Source organism: Myotis yumanensis, unplaced genomic scaffold (assembly GCF_028538775.1).
Source record: "Myotis yumanensis isolate MYYU_CA2020_CCGP unplaced genomic scaffold, mMyoYum1.0.hap1 SCAF_10, whole genome shotgun sequence".
Taxonomy (NCBI): domain Eukaryota; kingdom Metazoa; phylum Chordata; class Mammalia; order Chiroptera; family Vespertilionidae; genus Myotis; species Myotis yumanensis.
In genome coordinates, this window is record NW_027223761.1 from 75,779,520 (window position 1) to 75,802,470 (window position 22,951).

Here is a 22,951-nt window from a genome sequence, read left to right on the forward strand (position 1 = left end):
GGATATAAGGAGACAACCTACGTGATTCTAGGTTGTAATACTACTGCTATTTACTCCTATAGTACTGTACTTTCTTCAGCATTTTAATTGTTGTTACTTATTCTGTTATCTTTCTTCCCTGATAAACTGTAAGGATAGTTCATGTGTCACACTGAATGGCATTTGTTAATAACAACAACTAACTCTATTTATTACTTCAATCTCCCCAGACGTCAAGGTCCCTAATGGTTGATGTAAACAGTAAGATCCCATCATAAGAAGGAAGGATGGCAGGATTTGGTGCTATGTAACTGTACCCACCACTGGCTGGCTTGAGTTGGACCAAAAAAATTGAGTAGACTTGAAGATGTCACTATAAATTTTGAAATGAAAAACATGGAACCTAAGCAGAAACCCAATAAAAAAATGAGCATGAAAGCTTGCCATTGATACATGGTACTCCAAGTCTGGTTAGCAAAGGTATAAAGGGGAGATATTTAGGAGTCCACTAAATATGTCTAGAATACTGGGTCTGTTTAGCATATTCAACTCTGTGTAATGGTACAGGGTATTAAAAAAAACCTCACATTTAATTAACTAACCAAGAGTTAAAAATAAGATATACTAATAAAACTTGTAGTCTGAAATATTAATAGTTTCATATTTAAGCATGTTACAGGCAACAGCAGTTTCAGTTTCTCTTTTTGACAGCCTCAATCATAGGAATGTAGCAGATGCTGATGGCTAGCCAGGCCTGCAACTTCCTGTCCCCAGATATTAGCAATAAAACCTGCACAGAGAAAAAAATGCTAGATGCTGACACACACAAAAGAGAACATCAAAACCACCCAATATCTGGAACATGAAACTACAAGTTGCCAGAATTCTTTAGTTCCCTGCTTCCCACAACCTCCCTATAAAGAAAACCTTTGCCTACCCTGATATATTAAGATAGGTTTTGGGACAAGAGTCCCCCACCTTCTCAGGTGACTGGCATTTGAATAAATCTTTTTATTTTTTTCACCAGAATCTGTCTCACAAGTTTGGCTTTGGTGGCAGCACGCAGTCAAACCTTAGTTTCAGTTACAACTGGGTACTGGAGATGAATGTCTATGGATCCTAGCTTAGAATCAATTCATGAGCTAGGTTGGAACAAAAACTGGAGATGTAGAGTCAAGGAATGCAACTGTGAAAATTTGAGAATACGAAGACAGAGAAAACAATAGCAAATGCTGGCACCATAAGATTTATGAACTGGAGACAGGACATGCTGAAATTTAAAATGATCAACACAGAAGAATCAGCATACACTGGGGAAATGGGGTATAGGAGCTATTCTGCAGCCCAACAGAAAAACAGAGAGAGGAAATCAGGAACCAAAGAAACTTTCCTAAGATGTTATTTCTGAAGAACAGGCAGAAAATTTGAAGCTGGGGAATAATTCCAGGATTACAATAGGAAATAACTTATCTAGTCTATTTATTTGTTCACTCCTTAGTTCATTCATCTATTAGTAGACAGTATACTGGGTACTGGAAATACAGTGGAAAAAAAAAAGATCTTGCTCTAAAAGATCTTACGGAGTGGAGAATATAGAATATAAGACTCTCTTTGGCCTAAGGGTTCTCTGGCTTTCTCTAAATTACCAGCATTCAGAGGAGAGTCTTAAACCTTATTCCAACTAAGATTCTATCCATATTGGGAAATGATCCCTCAAAAGCAGCGGTTCTCAACCTGTGGGTCACGCCTCTTTGGGGGTCAAACGACCCTTTCACAGGGGTGGCCTAAGACCATTGGAAAACACACATATAATTACATATTGTTTTTGTGATTAATCACTATGCTTTAATTATGTTCAATTTGTAACAATGAAATTGAGGGTCACCACAACATGAGGAACTGTATTAAAGGGTCGCGGCATAAGGAAGGTTGAGAACCTTTTCTCCTTAGGATCAAATATAATTCCTTAATATATTATCATGGCTTAGCCCTTCCTGCCCCTCCAGCTTACTCTTTGAATCTCCCCCCCCAACCCTCCCTCCCCTCCCCCACACACACACTGCCACCCCTTTCTTGCTCTCTATGCTCTCCTTTTAGTTACTTGAAAGCACAAGACTTATTCTTGACTCTGGCCTTTCTCTTGTTTGGCACATTCTTCTCTCTCTTCCTCGCTCAGTCTATTTCTACTAAGTTCTCCACTTAAGCATCACTTCCCTGATCCCATGTAGGTTAGGTGCTCCTGTTATTTGCTCCCACAAACTTCCTTTTCCAGGAAGTTCATTTTTATTCAGTTGTTTATCTCTTCTGATAAACTCTAAGAATAGCTTCTTGGGGCATGATATATATTCATTTTTTTTAAATATATTTTATTCTTTTTTTTTACAGAGAGGAAGGGAGAGGGAGAGTTAGAAACATCGATGAAAGAGAAACATCGATCAGCTGCCTCCTGCACACTTCCCACTGGGGATGTGCCCACAACCAAGGTACATGCCCTTGACCGGAATCGAACCTGGGACCCTTGAGTCCGCAGGCCGACGCTCTATCCACTGAGCCAAACCAGTTAGGGAAGATAAATATTTATTTTATTTATCATTTTACATTCAGTCACCTCAGCACAGTGTTTGACACCAAGATAGGAACTATGGTAAATCAATTTACTAACCACTCCATCTCCAGTACTTTATTCAGAGCATAGCATAAAATAGCTGTTTACAACATTTTTGACTCAATGAATAAATAAATGAATGCCACCTGTAATCCCAGTCAGTCTCACCTTATTTTCACAAAACCTCTGTAATGAACAGGCACTATGCATGACACTCTCAGTAACTTGCTCTGTTTCCCTGTATATTATGCCTTAAAATGAAAGGCTCTGGGATTTTAAACTTCAGCTGGAACTGAGCTCAAGCTGCTGTATACTTGTTTGGGTTCAGTCTGATCCTTATCCTATATAATAAAGAGCTAATATGCTAATTAGGCTGGATGGTGGAACGACCTTCCAGAACGACCAGTGGGCGGGGCCGCAGAGCTGTGAGGCAGCCTGGGCCGCGAGGCAGCCTTGCACGAATTTCGTGCATCGGGCCTCTAGTACTTTCATAAGAACCCCAAAGCAGGCACTTTCCTTTAATAATAGGACTTCTAATGTTCCCTGTCTACCATGCTCTCATTCCTTTCTTTCACACCGAAGTAGCTACATTGCTCCTCTAAACATCACCAGCTGCTCTGATATGTATCTATGAAACAGAGAAAGCACATATGAAAACAAAGCTCCTAGCAGACCCTGAAACGGGTGGCAAGTGAGCCCCAAACTTTAAAGCTTAACCTTAGGGAAGCAGATAACTTTGTACATTTATAACTGAAAAAATATTAAGGTCTGAAAACAAAACAATAAAAAGAAACCCTAAGTGGTGATAGAAATAATGACTATTACATAGTTCCTGTTTGAAAAGATAGAAAATAAGCTATGATGAAGCCTGAAAGTTATTTGAGGGTTAGGAGGGTATGTCACATTACAATAAAGGCTAAATGGCTAGCAAGCTTTTAAGAAAATTACACTATAGAGTATTTTTCAGTTTTGATGACCAGTATTCAATACATTCAATGTGAATAATCATGTCAGAAAAACATAAAAATGTATGTAAAATTCTTTTCAATATTAATTTCAGTATCAACAATATATCACTATGTACACATAGTATAAATATTAAGTGAACTTAAAACACACGGTGTAATATAGGATACTAGTTGCAGCAAATATAGTTTTTGCTCTTTATAAAAATAATCTAAAAAAGCAAACAATACTGACATATATATATGAAGTTATAAATTATCATAGCTGTGCAATTATAACATACAAGACCTTCAGAGAATTTCTATATTCTTCTAAAGAACACCCATCGGCTATTTGCCCTTCCTCCCTGCCTTCTCCATTCTCCTTCCCTTCTTTCCCTCCAAATTTTCGGCATTTATTGAAAGATGATGTCCAGGCATATACACAGCAGGCATATACACAGCTAATTTTAACCTCATTTTCATGTCCAGTAACTTTTCCTCCAATAATTTAACAACTTAGAGGCTGGTTTTACTAGAGCCTAACAAACATTCAGATGAGTCCCGGCCCCAACAAAGGATCCCATTTGTAGGCTGGCAGGATAGAGTATGAAGAGAGGAAAACAACAAAACACCCCCTGGTGGAGGTGTCTAAACAGATGAGAACAGATGGAATCAAGCTCTGAGAACGAGCCTTCAGTGGCAGAAGGTCAACTTGCTTTGTATTAGAACAGAAGTGAGGAGGGTGGGTTCAACTTAGGTGGGAAGAAGTGCAGGAATTTTCAGGTGGTCATAGTGCATAGCCTGCATTTTCTCTGTAAAGGGAAAGTGTTCTGCTTAGGAAAAGGGGAGGCAGCATGGGGGGTCTTCAGAAAAGTAATGAAGGCTTGAAACCTTCGTTGTGGAAAACAGCAGCAGTGCTCAGGGTACACCCAACGCTGAACCCTTCATATCTGAAGTTTCACCAGCAGAGCTCGGCAGCTGGTGCACTGACAGAGACCGATCCAAGTTGAATGGTTTTCAGGAGAGATAAAGCATGGAGGAAAGTCAGTTAGGGTCCTGGGGAGAGTCTGGTTTAAGTATGGCCTGTGGTTCCATGCTGACCTGGGCAGGATCAGGAAAGAAAGAGACAGACTGGGAGAACACTGAGCAGGAAGGGTCTGGAAAGTCTAAGGCAGCGAGAAAGTAAGAGGGAAATGTGCTTGTGGTAAAGGAGGGATATGTACCTTCTAGGGTTCAGTGATGCAGCACAATGAGTGATGACAAGGTTAAAGATGTTGACAGGAGTGCGCACGCCTAACAGAAGCATGGGTGAAGACTGCTGCACCTGGGAGGACACTAATCAAGTTACTCATATGATATTAGAAGTTGATGTGATTAAAAAAACGCTGTTTGTGAAACAGGTGCCACAGCAGAGGATGAAGTACTCAGACATCAATGCAAAACCACAGGCAAGGGGATACACTGCATGCACCAACCAACGTGCACCATTTGTTATTATTAAAATAAAATCACTCTTCTTCCCTCTATATCATCCCTGTTCTATTGAATTTTCCTTCAGTTACCTAATGGGATCACTCTGAAAAATAACTGATCAATTTCAGGGGAAAAAAAAGAAAAAGCAGCTCTCTGTTGGGGAGCGGGAGGGGTTGGAGAGAGAGGACTAACATTCCCTAAAGGAAATCAGTCACAGCTATGAGTCAGTTTCAGTTATTCTCTGCATAATCCATCTGTATTGGAGACTTTTCTCTAAATTCTCAAAAATTATGAAAAGACACAGGCAGAAAGAATATACTTAAAATGGTATATAAAATAACACGAGAAAATAAAAATTAAATGGTTGTTTATTTACAAAATCATAATATTCTCACTAGTTGCTAGCAAGAAAGTTATCTCAATGTGTGTGTGTATAATACAATTGCACAGTCATGCAGTGGAGTTACTAAATGATTTAGTCTTACCTGTATTGCAAGGGCACGAGACACCAGCCCTCGGAGGTACTGTAAAGGGTCTTCTGGGCCTTCCCACTTGCTCTGCCACGTGAGAGGACACTGCAATTTAAAAAGGGTCCAAATTAAGCTTATATACACAATATTATATATTTTCAATAGCCAAGATATGGAAGCACCTAGGTGTCTCCAGATAGATGAATGGATAAAGAAGTTGAAATATTCAGCCATAAAAAAGAATGAAATCTTGTCATTTTCGACACCATGGAATAGTCCTAGAGAGTATTATGCGAAGTGATAAAAGTCAGACATGGAACAGCAAATACCATATATATGGTATTAACTTATAAGAGGAACCTAAAAAAAATACAAATACATATATATATATATATTTTGTTGTTGTTGTTAATCCTCACCTGAGGATATTTTTCCATTGATTTTTAGAGAGAGTAGAAGGGAGTGTGGAGGGGGGGGGGAGAGAGAGAAAAAAACACAACACACTGATTTGAGAGACACACAGTTTTTTAAACCCAAAACACTTTTTAATATTAAATATTGAAATCAAAGTAAACTGTATATAAATTTAGGAAAGATTAATAGGCCCGGCCAGTGTGGATCAGTGGACAGAACATTGGGCCTGTGCACTGAGGGTTGTGCGTTTGATTTCCAGTCAAGCACAGGTACCCGGGTTGCAGGTGTCATCCCCGGCCTGGTAGGGGAGAATGCTGAAGGCAACCAATCGGCATGTCTGAGAGACACACACTGATTGATTGCCTTCTGTGTCCCGACTGGGGCCAGGGACAGAACCTACAACCCAGGTACTTTACCCTTTACTTGAAATCGAACCTGTGATCCTTAGGTGCATGGGCCAATGCTCTAACCATTTAGCAAGACCAGCCAGGGCAACAGACTCATATTTTCGGATAATAAACTGATGGTTGCCAGAGAGGGGATGTGAAAAAAGGTACAAACTTCCAGTTATAAAATAAATGTCACAAAGATATAATGTACAGGACAGAGAACATAGTCAATAATAATGTAATAACTTTTTACAATGGCAGACGGGTACTAGACATATAGTGATGATCACATCGTAAGGTATATAAGTGTTAAATCACTACGTTGTACACCTGAAACTAATATAATATGATATGCAACCGTATGTTAATAAAAATAATTTTTTTAAAGTGATGAGATGCCACTTCTGAGATTAGGTTACAAAGTACTGTGACTCCTGCCTAACTCACTCTTACTCTCCCCCTTCCTCACTCTAAGTGAAAAGTTACCACATTGTGAGCTGCCTCATAAAGATGTCCATAGAGCAAGGAACTGATGTGTTCAGTCCACAATCAGAGAGGGCCTGAGGCCTGCCAACAGCCAACTCACAGATGCTCTTAGAAGCTGTGAGATCTGCAGCACTGACCCTGATTGTAGACTTGACGGAGACCATGAGACAACTCCCAGCTAAGCCTCACCCAGATTTTCGTCCCACAGAAGCTGTGCCATAATTTTTTGTTGTTTTGTGCCACTAAGTTTTAGGGCAATTTATTAAGTAGGAATAGATAACTAAGAGAATTAATGGTATCAGTATCAGGTGTAATACATTAATTCTACAAATGGTAAGTCCTTATTCAGCCATTCAGCATTACTTACTGAGTGCCTACAATGTACAGGCACTATGAGGCCCTTAATATTATAGAGCTTATAATTTACTGGGGGATAAAGAAAAATGTATTATTCAATATAGGAAGAATATTACATAGTGTTGAATTCCATGTAGAGAAGTACAATATGATAAGTGATATAAGTAATATGACATGATAGTGATATGATAGAAGACTATGGGAATAAAAGATAAAATATAGTCTTTAAACAGCAACAGAACAAAGGTAGAAAGAACCAATAAAGGAGAAACACAGCTATAATCCCTTGTGGTGCTTTACTAATGAGTTATAGATCATGTCTGAAGTTCTTAGGATAAAATAATTTAATCAAAGAAGTCTTAAAAGAGGTAGCTGAAAAGCTCTGAAAGTAGTATTGGATTTTGACTAAAGGTAGAAAGAACTGGAGGGAACTTTTATAAGCTAACATTTATTGAGTGCTTACTCTGTGCTAGCTACTTTGCTGAATGCTTGATGGGCACCATCTCATATAGTCCTTACAATAATCCTCAGAAGCAGGTGGTATTATGACTTCCATTTGACAGAGGAGAAAATGCAACACAAAGAAACAGTCAGCCCCAATTCACAGGCAGGTAAACGGCAAGTCCAGGATGTGCACCCAGGCAACTTGGCTCTAACGCCGGTTTGCCAGCATCAATACTGCCTTCAACATACTTTCCATTTTTATACTGCTCCACCCATACCACACCATTTGAAATTAAACATAAGTGATAATAAATATTATTTGTTACAAATCTACTCAAAATGAGAAAAGTATAATCACGGGCAAACTAAGGGTTAGAATAGGTTTGTTTAACTAAACTTGAAGTTTTTTAACAAATAAATGGGAAACCTGAACCCAGGTCCAACCCTAAATGCAACATATTTTTGGTATCCCACGTTTTTCATGAAAGATATCACAGAAGCAGAACAGGATATGAGCAGGTTATTCATTTGTTCATTCACTATTTCAAGTTTCCATTAATTGTTTATTCAGCAGGCATCTGTTAAATAGCTGCTATTTGGAAATCTTTGCACTGGGGGTGTGGGGGGGGGGGGGGTTGTGGTGGGGAGGGTGGTCCCTCAGCCCAGATTGCGAGAAGGTGCAGGCCAAGCCAAGGGACCCCACCGGTGCATGATCGGGGCCTGGGAGGGATGCAGGAGGTTGGCCAGCCAGGGAGGGACCACAGGAGGGCTCCAGGGCATGTCCGGCCCCACTCACTCAGTCCTGATCGGCCGGGACCCCAGCAGCAAGCTAACCTACCAATCGGAGCAGCTACCCCTCGTGGTCAGTGCACGTCACAGCGACTGGTCAACTGTCTGCCATGGTGGTCAGTGCACGTCATAGTGACTGGTCAACTGGTCGATTGCCCCCTGGTGGTCAGTGCACGTCATAGCAAGCCGTTGCGCAGTCTTTGCATATCATTAGCATACTATGCTTTGATTAGTTGAATGGCCGACCGGATGACTGGACACTTAGCATACTAAGCCTTTATTATATAGGATTCCTGTCCATAAAAGGTTGTGCTAAAGGGGGAAATAGATACAAAAGAGACAGCTACAGGTGATACTGTAAGTTCCCTGATCGTGACAAGCACTGTTCTACAAAACACAAAGGTGTACCCACCAAATCCACACTGAGTATAAGGGCAAGAGTCAGGAAAAGCTTTCTGGGAGAGATCATGCTTGAGGTGAGTCTCAAAAGATAAAGAACTTATAGTCAAGTAAAGAAAGACAGCAGGAAAAGGAAGGCACACAATTAAAGAAGACGGCCATCAGCAAACCAGGAAGCAGGCCCCACCAGGCACTAGATGTGCTGGCAGCTTGATCTTGGATTTCCCAGCCTCCAGAACTATGAGCAACAAACTTCTGTTGTTTAAGCCACCCAATCTATGGTTATAGCAGTCCAAACTAAGAAAGAAAACTCTTTCATATTGATGAGAAAGTATAGGAAGTTCTACAAAGGCTATCTTTTGTATTTAAACAAAGAAGGTCTCTCAGGTTGACTATCAGGTTTCTCTATATTGAAGTAAACAGCAGGAGAAAACACACAACTGTTTTCTTTCTAGATTCCTATAGAGCCCTAGTGAAATCTTCTCTAGATGCCAAATTCTGTGAAGTTTATATTCTCCAATTAGCTAAAGTTGATCTACTACAAAGATTTTGTTTCTATCCAACAAATCTGAAACAAGTGGATTTTACATTTAAAATGGCCCAATTATTCAGCAAGAGACATGGTGATTTCTTTTTTTTTCTGCTAAAAGTAGCCCGATTTTCTACTGGGTAACCATCCTTCCCTTTCTTGCAGTATATGTGTTACAGATGAAGCTGAATCCATCCTCAGCTCCTGGAAGAGGCATTTGGCTGAAACCCTAGCCAATGGGACCTGTGTACACTCTGCCCCCAGAATCAGTATGGGACTAGACATAAAACATAAGGCATCCAGTTTGGATCAAAGCTAATACCAACATTTTTGTTTGAGTTATGAGGAAACAGATGTTCTTTTTGTTCACATGGAGCTCAGAAGACATAAGACTCAGGCTGCTAGAATCCATCCTTTATAGAGGACCTGCCCCAAAGTGAAATTGCGCGCGCGTCTGCGCGCATACACACACACACACACACACACACACACACACACACACGACTGGATAGGTAGATATACCAGTATAATACAAGCTGAGATCCTAATGACAATTTTAAGTTCCTTCATTAAGATGACTTAATGACAGTTACCTTGGATTCTTCAGTTACATGAGCCAATTAATTCCAACATGGCTTAAGCTAGTTTAACTTGGGTATGCTGTTTCTATTAACTATGAGACATCTGACAAATATGCACATAATGGAAAGGTGATTTATAAAATAATGAAGTAAAAACACATACTTAGTACTGGCTTACCTTTTGATTTAATAAAGCACTTGCCAATTTCTGTACTTCTGAACTCAGTAAGGTTGTTCCTCTGATAACTTTGCTGAGAGCAGCAAGAGACTGGTGGACACTTTGTACTAAGCGAATGGCATTAAACTGTTCAAGAACGATGAATGATAATATTGGAGATCCTTGTCGATCATTAGGAGGAGACACTTTCTGATGAATCAGGTTTGAATTCTAAAAGAATAATATATTTATTGAAAAGTAACATAAATTATTGATATATTAAAATATGTAAAACATTATTAAAACCTTTTGTTCTTCTAACCTGTTTTGAAATACTAGTACTCTTATTTTATGAATGGCCACATTTATGAAATCTGTAAATACACAGAAAGGGAATTCTGAGGTTCACCAATGTTTAAGTGGTAAGGGAGTGGGAACTGAGAACAGGGGATGGGAATTTAGAAAGAAGAACTATATTGAGAAGCAGTAGTCAATACAGTAGGAAAAGTGAAAATAATGGCATCCTATAAGCCAATGAAAAGAGAGCAAAATAGCTACACTACCACTCCACTACTATAAAGAGAGCAGAATAATGGCTTTGAAATAAAATGTAAATGGACATTTAATTTGAAAATTATCAGTATACTGGGTGGGCAAAAGTAGGCTTACAGTTGTGAGTATGCAAACAGTTGATTTTAGTATTATTATATTATTTATATTACAACTGTAAGCCTACTTTTGCCCTACCCTGTATATATTGGAAAGCCACACTAAAGATCTTGTACTCAAGATATATATAGATATAGATATAGATATAGATATAGATATAGATATAGAGATATAGAGATAGATATAGATATAGATATATATAGATAAATATAGATATAGATATATAGATAGATATAGATATAGATATGGATATGTATTTATTTTTATATCTACACATTAACAGAAGCTCTGATACATGGAATGCCTAGGGCCTCTCAAATAAAAAACAAAACTCAAAGAATCCAATGGGACCTGTGAGCATCCTGCCCCCAGAATCAGTTATTAACAAACAGTGGTTACGAGGGGAAATAACTACCTTCTTTCATAGTTTTCTAAAACTGTCAAAGAACTGACAAGAGATAAAATTGGGAAGTCCTGTTCTCTTACCTGCTATCCATTACCCTAATTTTCCCTACAGACTGCTTACAATCCAAGTTAAGGATCCCTTCTCTTTGTTCTAATAGTTGTCACATTCATATTTTCTATCTTTTTATTTATTTTATTTTTTTAACAATTCAAACGCGTGTTTTTTGTGTGTTTTTGAAATATATTTTATTGATTTTTTTTTTTAAAAGAGAGGAAGAGAGAAGGATAGAGAGTTAGAAACATCGATGAGAGAGAAACATCAATCAGCTGCCTCTTGCACACCCCCCACTGGGGATGTGCCCGCAACCAAGGTACATGCCCTTGACAGGAATCGAAACTGGGACCTTTCAGTCCACAGGCCGACACTCTATCCACTGAGCCAAACCAGTTAGGGCCAGCACTGTATCTTTTTAGCATGATAAATAATTTAATAATACTGTATGATGATCTATTATGGCCACTATCATTAAATAAATCATCATTAAATAAACTTTATTGGCATAAGATCATTTGTAAAGGCAGAGTTTTAGGCTATGAGCTCGAATTTAGGCATTTTTATTTCTATTATTGCTATATTTAAAAAATTAATGCTGCTAAAATAATTTTTGAGACACACATAAATATACATAAATGTACACATTAAAGTAAATGGCAGTAAACTTAAAACTGAATCTAAAAGAAAATAAAAGTATATTATCAAAATTAATTAGATTACCCTTTAGGTCAAAATTGAATTATCTATTTGAATCAGAGCATGCAATAAATAATACTTAACACATCTCCAAGCTAAATCAACTAAGTAATAAAAATGACATAAAATTTGTCCATAATCCCTGATATTAAAACAACATCTCTGGAAGTGAATATGTGGTGTTTAAATATTTATTAATCTTGGGCTAAGCAAGATTAGCAAATAATAATTTAGTTTATCTAAAAGATTTTGTGCATTTTTATCCATTATATTAGGCTGATGTGACTAATTTGCACTGTCTGCACTGTTATTTTATAGAACAAGAACACCCTAACTTAAATGATTTACGCAAGATCCTATTTATCTGTAATCCAAAAAAAGTACTAAACTTTTTAAGAAGTTTATTTAGGAGAGTAATGATCAACATAAACTGATGAATTCAAATAGACCCAGAAACATAAAAACATAGACTGTCAAACCTCAGAGGGAAGGCAGGGGAGGCTGGAAGGGGGAGGGAAGAGATCAACTGATGAACTCATATGCACATGCATAACCCATACACAGACAGTAGGCTGGTGAAGGCTTGGGGGGCGGGGAATGGGAGAGAGCAATGGGGGGGAAAAGGGACATATGTAATACTTTCAACAATATTTATTTTAAAAAATTAAAAACAAAAGAATATTTAAAATTCAAATAAGAGTTCAAGTAAGCCCTAATGGTCTAGGATGTGTAGTAAGTGTCAAATAGAAGCTGGATTTCAAAGACTTAAGAAAAAAGGGAGTAAAATATCAAATTAATATTTTATATTAATTACATGCCAAAATGCTAATATTCAGGATATATCAGGTTAAATAAAATGTATTAAAATTAACTCAACTCTTCCTTTGAACTTATTTCAATGTAGCTATTAGAACACTGAAGATGACATATGGGGCTCCCTTTTGCATTCCCCATCATATTTCTACTGCACAGTGGTCTGGAGACTATCAAGTAAAGGGCTGTAAGTTCAGCAATAACAAATGAACAGAGTAAAAACACCATTCAGCTGAGTCTCAAAAAGTGAATGATTTATGAAAGATGACAAAAAAATGTAAAGAAAAAATGAAAAATTAAGCAAGCTGTAGTATAACCTGTGATAAATTTATAAATGGAAAAATATAACACAGAAGACAGCAAAATATATTACAATATTTTAAAAACATAATCCACTTCCTAAAAACCTTCACAAAATTTTAATAAAAAATAATGTAAAATAACCCTAAATATAAAAATAAATGTAGGTATTTTACATATTCAAAAAGGATGAAGTATAGAGAAGATTCATAGCAGTAGTAGAATGTTAGTGTTACCTAATTTTAAGACAAAATATCAAAGTAAATATTATTTATAATTCAAATATATCTAAAAGCACCACGAGTAAATTACAACGTCTAAACTGTATGATTTTTGGTGGAACTACTGAGGCAGAACAGTCATATCTTTGGTCAATTGACTATTTTAAGAAAATTTTTTTTTTAAATATATTTTATTGATTTTTTACAGAGAGGAAGGGAGAGGGATAGAGAGCTAGAAACATCGATGAGAGAGAAACATTGATCAGCTGCCTCCTGCACATCTCACACTGGGGATGTGCCCACAACCAAGGTACATGCCCTTGACCGGAATCGAACCCGGGACCCTTCAGTCCGCAGGCTGACGCTCTATCCACTGAGCCAAACCGGTTACGGCAAAGCTTTTTTTTTTTTAAATGAGTAAATACAATCGACTGAATCATGTACTTCTTTAAAATATATTTTTATTGATGTCAGAGAGGAAGGGAGAGGGAGAGAGAGATAGAAACATCCATGATGAGAATCACTGATCGGCTGCCTCCTGCACTCCCCCTAATGGGGATCGAGCCCGCAACCCAGGCATGTGCTGGAATTGAGCCCAGGACCCTTCAGTCCGAAGGCCGGTGCTCTCTCCACTGAGCCAAAATAGCTAGGGCTGAAGCATGTACTTTTGAAGGATGGCTTTAACATTTTAAAGTTCATCTTGTCATTAAAAAGCTAAGAATATTCAGAGAAAATCTTATCTATGAAGCTGGAGGAAAAGGTTATAGGATATTTTAAAACTTAACTTTTATGCAAAGAATATCTTTTAGATTAAAAAAAAACAGTCTAATTTGGTGTAATTTAGGTGTGAATCCAGAATTTCTGTGTTTTTACTGAAATAGTTTTCTAAGTGGGATGTTATTTTAGACAAGTGAAATGGATGACACACGGAAGTAGTTATATTTATATATATAATTAGATCTTTTAGAAAATGGTTCTCAGAAAGAATTTTTGTCACGAAAGGAAATTCAAGCAACAACGAGATGAGGGGTTAGCAATTTTTTCAGTAAAGTTGCAGACAGTAAATATGTCAGGCTTTGTGCGCCATAAGGTCTCCGGCATAACTACTCAACTCTGCTGCTATAGTGCAATCTCTTTCCTAATAAGTCTCTGGAGTGGAAACAGCCTTTCCTAATTCTAAGTCCATAAAGTTCAGGTGGAATTGACTCAACTGAACTCCAGAAATTAGTGTGCAACTTAAAGCATTCCATTTTCCTAACCACAGAGACTGACTCAAGGAAGGGTACGTGGCCAAACAAAATGCAATAAAATTTTGCAGTCATTTTGATAATAAAGACAGGATCTCTATGAAAAATAGTGCCAATAGATAGAAGAGCAGGGCATATGTGTGTATACATATATGTATACATATGTGCACAAGTATGTATATACACACATGTAGTGTATATATATATCAGTTTCAGGAAAGCAGCTCTTTCAGAATATTTATAATAATTATATGTATTACACATATAATATATATGTAACTGGGTCCTGATTACATCCTTTCAAGTTCCTTGGGACAAGCTGTGACTAAAACCAATTAAACACTTTTTCAGTTATGTGAGACATAAAGTGCCCTTTGTAGGCCTAAGCCAGTCTGAACTAGGCTTTCCATCACTTGGAATCTATAGAGTCCTGATTAATTTGAGTTTAACTGACTCTTGTCCCAAGTATTCATAATCAGAATAGTAAAAATTTTGACATATTTGCATTAAATTATGTCTATCCAGAAGTGGATTTCTGACACAACTGTGGGAAAAAGAGGGTAGGAAAGGGAATTAAAAAAGTAAAGAAAATACTACGAGTTTGGTGAGTTCAAAGAGTTGAAAAATCTATATAGTATTTCTGGAAGCCCATTCCCCAGGACTGGCTGCTTTATTGTTTTGTTTTATTGTCCAAAAACCAGTTATTAGCAAACAAACCAAACTTAGATCTAAACCTGGTAATAACTATTCCTTTTCATACCAAATTATCAGGTGGATCAAAGGAAACCAAAGCATCATGTTTTAATACTCATTTTATTTAGTTTAGTTCCAATTAAAGGTATTTTATTTAAAGCAGAGGTCAACCAGGACAAGTGTGTGCTAATTACCCAATAAACTGTTTAAATCAGAAATGTTGAAGACCTAAAATAGAAGGCAAAATTGCTGGTGACTAGTAGACAAAGGAAAGCCAAGGCTGTGAAAGACTGAGGAGGGGAGTATGCTGAGTTGATGTACGGAAAATGATATTGGAAGCTATTATTACATCTTTCTAAAAGAAAAACCGAGAGCCCTAACCAGTTTGGCTCAGTGGATAGAGCGTCAGCCTGCGGACTGAAGGATTCCCGGTTCGATTCAGGTCAAGGGCATGTACCTTGGTTGTGGGCACATCTCCAGTAGGGGGTGTGCAGGGGGCAGCTGATCGATGTGTCTCTCTCATTGATGTTTCTAACTCTCTATCCCTCTCCCTTCCTCCCTGTAAAAAATCAATAAAGTATATTTAAAAAAAAAAAAGAGAGAGACAGAACCTAGAGAACCTGGCAGAAGAACCTAGAGACAGAACCTAGGGAGAGAACCTAGACACAGAACCTAGAGACAGGACTTGGCTGGAGATCCTAGACAGAACCTAGAGACAGAACCTAGCGAGAGAACATGGCAAAAGATCCTGGACAGAACCTGGCTACAGATCTTGGCTGGAGAACCTAGACAGAACATGGCAGGAGAACCTAGAGAGAAGCTGGCGACAGAACCTGGCTGGAGAACTTAGCAACAGAACTTGGCTGGAGATCCTGGCTAGACCCTGACAAGAGGAACCTCGCTATGCTGATCAACTGAATGCTGTCTCCATGTCATTCCTTCTTCGCCGACTCCGCCCACACCTTTGGGGACCCCTGGACCTGCTGGGGTTGGACCCCAGCATATCATATTAGATCAGATCAGATCAGATCAGATGTGACCATTTGATAATTTGAGAAAATGTTATGTTTATCTTCAAAATAAAATGATTTATCAAAGAAAAGAAAGAAAAAGAAAACCCAAGAGAAGCTAGCAAGTGAATAGAAAGAAGCTTTTAAAATGTATATTGTTGGTGCCGAAACCGGTTTGGCTCAGTGGATAGAGCATCGGCCTGCGGACTGAAGGGTCCCGGGTTCGATTCCGGTCAGGGGCATGTACCTGGGTTGCGGGCACATCCCCAGTAGGAGATGTACAGGAGGCAGCTGATCAATTTTTCTCTCTCATCAATGTTTCTGGCTCTCTATCTCTCTCCCTTCCTCTCTGTAAAAAGTCAATAAAATATATTTTTAAAAAAATGTATATTGTTGGTTATTGTTATATGCCTTGAGAATTTCATAGCTTTTATCTAATATACTGTAATATTGATTAACACCAAACCCAGTAGTTACCCATAGAGAGAGAGGTATAGGACTCGCAGACATCACTGTCAAGAGGACCTTAAGCTTTGTCTGTATCCCGTTTCTTTGAGAGAAAGTCATTATTCATTTTAACTTGGGTATGTGAAACAAAATGGCAATTTTTTTGAAAACTAGATTATATTAAAATGGCATATTACTAAGACTACATTTATTTCTAGGTAAGTATATTTAACAGGCTATCTGCTCCGAAAGTTGGCCAGAGGAATGCTGCTGCTGTTCTGTGAGGCTACCATAAAAGAGGTAATTTAGTAAAAGACTAGATTACAACACAATCTCATATTAAAAGATCTAATGCTGTCCATAATATTTACAATGCTTAATTTTGTTATGTGAATTTCACCTCTTTTAAAATAAAAGTCATGAGTAAAATAATGAATGTAGGGGTTGACAAACAGAAAAAATACAAAAAGAAATTCATTATACAGCACTGGAAATTGCTAGGATGCCAATTCATTACTCTGGAAATTGATTTTTAAAATTAAGCATTTATCCTGACTTTCTGCTATGAATTTTACTTCATGGTAAATTCATAGTCCTAGTGAAGGTGGGATAGCTCTTCTAAATAAAACTTGAGCAAATAATTTCAGAAGAAATTGGAGAATTAGAAGTTTTGACACCTTATTTTAAAAAATCAATTAAAACTATCAGGTGGAAGATAGATAGGGAAATTGATATTGAGAAGGTGACTGTCACCATTAGAAATCACTGATCAATTAGCATCATGCAAAGTGAGATGAACAGTCATATGTGCCTCTTTTTTAAATATATTTTTATTGATTTCAGAGAGGAAGGGAGAGGGAGAAAGAAATAGAAACATCATTAACCTGCTGCCCCCTAGATGCCCCCTACCGGGGATCAAACCCACAACCCAGCTATGTGCCCTTGACCGGAATCGAATCTGGGACCCTTCAGTCCGCAGGCTAATGCTCTATCTACTGAGCTAGGGCATATGTGCCTCGTGATATGATATAGTATAAAGAATTCAGCTTCACCTATGAAGTACTCATGTAACAATCTTAACATACTCAGCCTTCAGAATTAATTTCAAACCTGTAGCAATTTGAGAGGCAGGAGAGCAAGTAACACAACAGCCAATGAAGCAATTCAGCTAAAATCAGAATATGTGGCATTACAGCAAAGACATATGACATGATTTCTTCAACTAGCCAGCATGTGATTGAAAATCCATGATATAAGGAAGGGAAGGGAATTCTAGATTTAGAGAGATATAACATTCATACACAGTATGTAGCAGTTGTTTGGATCTGAGTTCAAATGAACTATTAAAATATAGTTGTAGACAGGACATTTGTACATGGACTTGTATTAAATTAAGGAATTATTGTTTCTTTAGTAAAGTGTGTTAATAACATGGTAGTTATAGAAGATGGAAATTCTTTATTAGGATGCATACTGAAGTATCTAGGAGTGAAAGGACATGGTATATGCAATTTGCTTTGAAATGCAATGAAAATTAAAGCTGTGCTGAGTATTATCCTTTCCACCTCGTTTTCTCTGGGTCTTCTCTACTTAGCTCTGTGACCAGAGGCTGAGCTTGTTGTTTTATAATAAAGGACCCTTCTCCTCTAGAGTCCTTTACTTCAACCAGAGGCAAGGGAGCATTTATTATTCTGAGCTATTTGCTTCTGGGCTCCCTCCCTGCTGGGCTACAGGATGGCACTGTCCCTCTGCTACTCCACAACCCCACCTGCAGCAGCTCTTGTCAGGCAGCCCCTCCAACAGACAGTCACCGCTCTTGTTTGATTAACTACCCTCCCTGCCAAGTGCAGAAGTCTTAGATGTTCACTGCTACTGCTAATCCTAAAATGCTTTACTGTCCCTTATTAACTCCCTTCACCCTGTCCATTCCTGTGTAAACTGTCCCTGCATTAAACCCTCTCCCATGATAAACAACAAAATATTAAAGAAGATAGTCACAATGAAATTTTTAGTAACTTGGCAATACTAAAAACATACATATACAAATTTGTGGGATATAGTTAAAAATGATAACATGGCTTTCAGTGCTTACAGGAAAAAGAGGGGGTGGGGGATTACTGAATCAAACAAAGCAAGAGACAGAACATTACAAAAAGAAAAAAAAGAATAAAAATCAAAGGAGTACAAATGAAAAGGCACACCCTATTTCTGGAGAGGAGATAATATGCCTCAGCTCCAATCAACCCAGCTTTCTATCCTTTTTGTGTGTCTAGTTCTCCTTTTCCAGCTGATGTCCTGTGGGTTCCGCCAAATAGGATTTCTAGAGAACAGAAAGCAGGAGCAGGAACGAAGGAACTATGTCCTTCTGTGGGAACCCTGTTCAGAGTGCGCCGGATGTTCAAGCCAAGTTGCCAAGGCCAACTTACCATGAGCAGGTCCAAAAGCAAGGACACAGCGATTGTATTGTACGCACTCTGCAGGTGTGCCTGTCTGTAGCCCAAGTACTGATGTCACTATGTTGGCAAGAAGCCTCTTTTGTCTAAGTTGGTATAAAGTGTGTTATTGGCCAGCCAGTGCACGGCTACTTGGTTGGGCTACTTTGTATAGCCCCCAGGTTGGAGGCTGCTGACTTTATAGAGGGCTGCTGTGTGTGGAATGGCTCCTATGTTTGCTGTAACTACTTTGTGTGGCTGCCTGCTTTATGGACTGCTTTGTATGATGGCTCCTTTTAGCAATGGCTACTTGGGCTACAATAAAGACTCTCGACTTCTTATACCTTCTCCGTCTAACACCCACTGTCCAAGGAGGTCCAGTTCCTGGCAGAGAAGGACCTGTTGGCATAGTCAAGCAGGATCAAGGAGTAAGTACTCCCACAACTGGCGCAGTGAGCAGGGTATCTTCCCAGCTACAGCTTAACCCCTGGCAGCAGTTGGTTCCATCTCTTAATAAATCTAGCACCTCTATCATAGTGCCTAGCATATAGCAGGCACATCAATTGATATTTGATGAATGAATGAGTAAATGAACAAATAAAAGAATGCTGACTCCTTTTCTACCCAAGAGAAAGCTAAGTAAAAGTTAGTAAGTGATTCAGCTAAGATCCTTTATTTACTTAATGGGAAGTTCTTAGAACCTAGATGACTATTATATACTTTTCATAAAAAATTTCTTTTCAGCCCTAACTGGTTTGGCTCAGTGGATGGAGCGTCGGCCTGCAGACTGAAGGGTCCCAGGTTCGATTCCAGTCAAGGGCATGTACCTTAGTTGCGGGCACATCCTCAGTGGGGAGTGTGCAGGAGGCAGCTGATCGATGTTTCTCTCTCATCAATGTTTCTAACTCTCTATCCCTCTCCCCTCCTCTCTGTAAAAAATCAATAAAATATATTTAAAAGTTTCTTTTCATTGCTTAAGTGTAATTATTCTTTTAAGTTTACCTAATAATTAATCATAACCTGATAATAATGATTTAAAGAACAGGAATGTGGCATTAAGTTGTTTCACTTGAAACATTTACATGCATAAATTTCAATACTCTCCAAAGTAAGAGAATACCTATATCTAATTACCACATATTAACTTGCCTAGCTTAAAATATAACTCTTATGGAAATTATTATGCAAGTTATAAATTAGTACTATAGAAATATGGAGAGAAAAATGAGTACCAGCTGAAAAGGCTTCTATAAGATGCTGGTACTTTATTTGGCCAATATTAGTTTAGCAGATCTAGGAAATTCCAGAAGGAAATAGGATCTGGAAGTCCTCAGAGACAGAAACCACAGTGGTCTGTTTATATAACACTGAGATCTGCCTCACTATGGAAAAGGCTTAGAAATAGGTTCTATATGGATCCATGCTGTGAGAAAAAATACTTTCTTCAGGAAAATTAATGTGATAATGATATGAAATATGATTTGGACGAAGTTTACAGGGTGTCCCCAAATATACAGGGTGTCCCCAAAAATGTATATACTTTGAATGATTATAAGGTCAGTGTTTATGAACATACAGTTCATTTTTAAAATTTAAAAGAATCTACAGAAATGGATCATTGTTTTTGTCAATGCCTGTTTTCAAATAGATGACCAGGCACTGCTGATAACTTGAAGCAATGGAATCACAAACATCAAGAATCATTGTTCAGTATTTGTGTGCCCTCAATTCATGGACTGTTGCCAGTTTTATACTGTAAACTTTATCTTTTATATATCCCCATAAAAAAAAGTCTAGTAGCACTTTGGGATAAATTTTCTTTGTTCAAAGCTTAATCTGGCTTCATCCGTTATTTCAAATCAGTTAAACCTGAAAAGGAGTGGAAATTAAGTGAATTATCAGCTGTTAAAGTGTGTATACATGTTTCAGGGACATCCTATATGTTAGAAGGAAAGTCAAATTCAGAATTTTCTTCAATAATCCACATGAGAAAGAATTAAAACCTAAATTATGACAATAGCTTCAGGAAAGAGAAGATAGGTAATAGTCAAAATATTATAATGATGAAATGTAACACACTTGATAGATTAATTTGGCTATTACAAATTTAATACAATAACTTTGAAAAGAATCTATATTTACCATGCAAATGAGTCTCCCACTTCAGAATTCTGTCTGACAAGAAACACTGAACCCAGAAAAAGGCACAAGAAGAATGGGAAACGCCTGGGAGATACAGGTGCCTGGGGACTTATTGAGTGGGAGGATGTAATAACCTACCGCTGAAGAGGATTGAGTGACATGGTTGCAAAGAGTTTTTCGGTGAAAAACTATTCTTTTCACATTACCTTGATTGGATCACTGTCCACCATATTACCACCTCAGAGCTATAAAAGGCAATATCAAGCACCAGCCATAGACAGCAGTGTCCTTGATGTTACACAGCACGCACCCAGCGCCCGTGGGGCCCAGGCTAAAACAGGTGGAAGTGGATAGGTTAGCTTTTGAAATTGTAATTTCTCAGAAAATCAAAACTGAATACATGCCAAAAAAATAATCCACATATATATACTATGGTGAACATTAAGGAGGTCAGAGATAGAATATTCTAGAACAAAAATCAGTTATTAAAAGGGAATCAGATCAACAGAAAATTCTTCAATAAAAAGACAACTGAGTAATGTTTTCTAAGAGTTCAAAGAAAAGAACTAGGAAGCTAAAAATGGATCTGTAGCTATACTCCCACTCTATCAGTGAAATGTGAATATGAAATAAAGATATCCTCAGATGTAAAAACCCTTAGAAATGTTACTACAGGGGAAAAAAAAAACATTTTAAAATAATGTTTTGGAAATCAGAGGTTACTCCCTCTGAGCCAGATACCACTGAATCGTTTCATTTCGATGAGAAGCAAATTTTGGAACACTGAGAAAACTGTTAATGGAGTCACATGCTGTTTATTTCTTCATTAAAAGCAATGCTTACATTATATTCAGTCCTCTGCTAAAAGTAAAACTCTGAAGTATGTAAGCCAGCGGTTCTCAACCTGTGGGTCACGACATTTATAAATGACCATTATAAATATGTGAGTAATAAAAATTAAAAGACAAAGAAGTTTGTGTTAAGTTTTCATGAAGTCAGAACTTTCTGAACTACATGTGCCCATCTCTGTAAGAAAAGAACAGGGAACAATCACCCCATCCTATGAAAATATAAAAGTAAGCTCACGTTATTGAAGCAACTGTTCCCCCAAGATATGAAAAAGAAAAAATTCATTATTTGTACTTTGTATATTGGTGTTAAATGCTGTGTGTAAGAATGTAAAATAATTAGCCGAAACCGGTTTGGCTCAGTGGATGGAGCGTCGGCCTGCAGACTGAAGGGTCCCGGGTTCGATTCCGGTCGGGGGCATGTGCCTGGGTTGCGGGCACATCCCCAGTGGGAGATGTGCAGGAGGCAGCTGATCGATGTTTCTCTCTCATCGATGCTTCTGACTCTCTGTCTCTCTCCCTTCCTCTCTGTAAAAAATCAATAAAATATATTAAAAAAAAAAGAATGTAAAATAATTAGTTTTATTTTTATATTTTATACTTTTAAAACTGGAATTATATAACATTACTTTTTCCTCTAATATCAGTGAGTATAATCAAAAGAATAAAAATAATGTACTTATTCAGTAAAAATATTATTAAAATTCAGTTAATATTATATGTTAGTCTAATCTCTGTTATACTTTACTGAAGATAACACAATAAATCTCTGGATTTAGAAGTTTTAGAGACAATATAAAAAAAACAGTAAACAACTAAAAGTTAACATTTATTGAGTACTATTAAGTATCAGGCACTATCATAATAATGTATTTAATGCTAATGACAAGGTTAAAAAGTAGTAGTTTTCAACCCTAGCCAGTTTTCTCGGTGGTCAGAGTGTCAGCCCATAGT

The 22,951-nt window shown here is 37.7% G+C and overlaps 1 protein-coding gene across 4 annotated transcripts in view; it reads right to left on the bottom strand.

Annotated features, from left to right (window-relative positions):
* Positions 1 to 22,951, bottom strand: part of DYNC2H1 (dynein cytoplasmic 2 heavy chain 1) — a 297,101-nt gene that overhangs the window by 41,500 nt on the left and 232,650 nt on the right. For all 4 annotated transcript variants that reach the window (XM_070426022.1, XM_070426020.1, XM_070426023.1 and 1 more), the window contains 2 exons: positions 10,041 to 10,250; positions 5,490 to 5,579 (listed from right to left, as the gene is read on the bottom strand). In XM_070426022.1, coding sequence (XP_070282123.1) covers positions 5,490 to 5,579; positions 10,041 to 10,250 — 300 coding nt within the window. The remainder of the gene's footprint in view (positions 1 to 5,489; positions 5,580 to 10,040; positions 10,251 to 22,951) is intronic.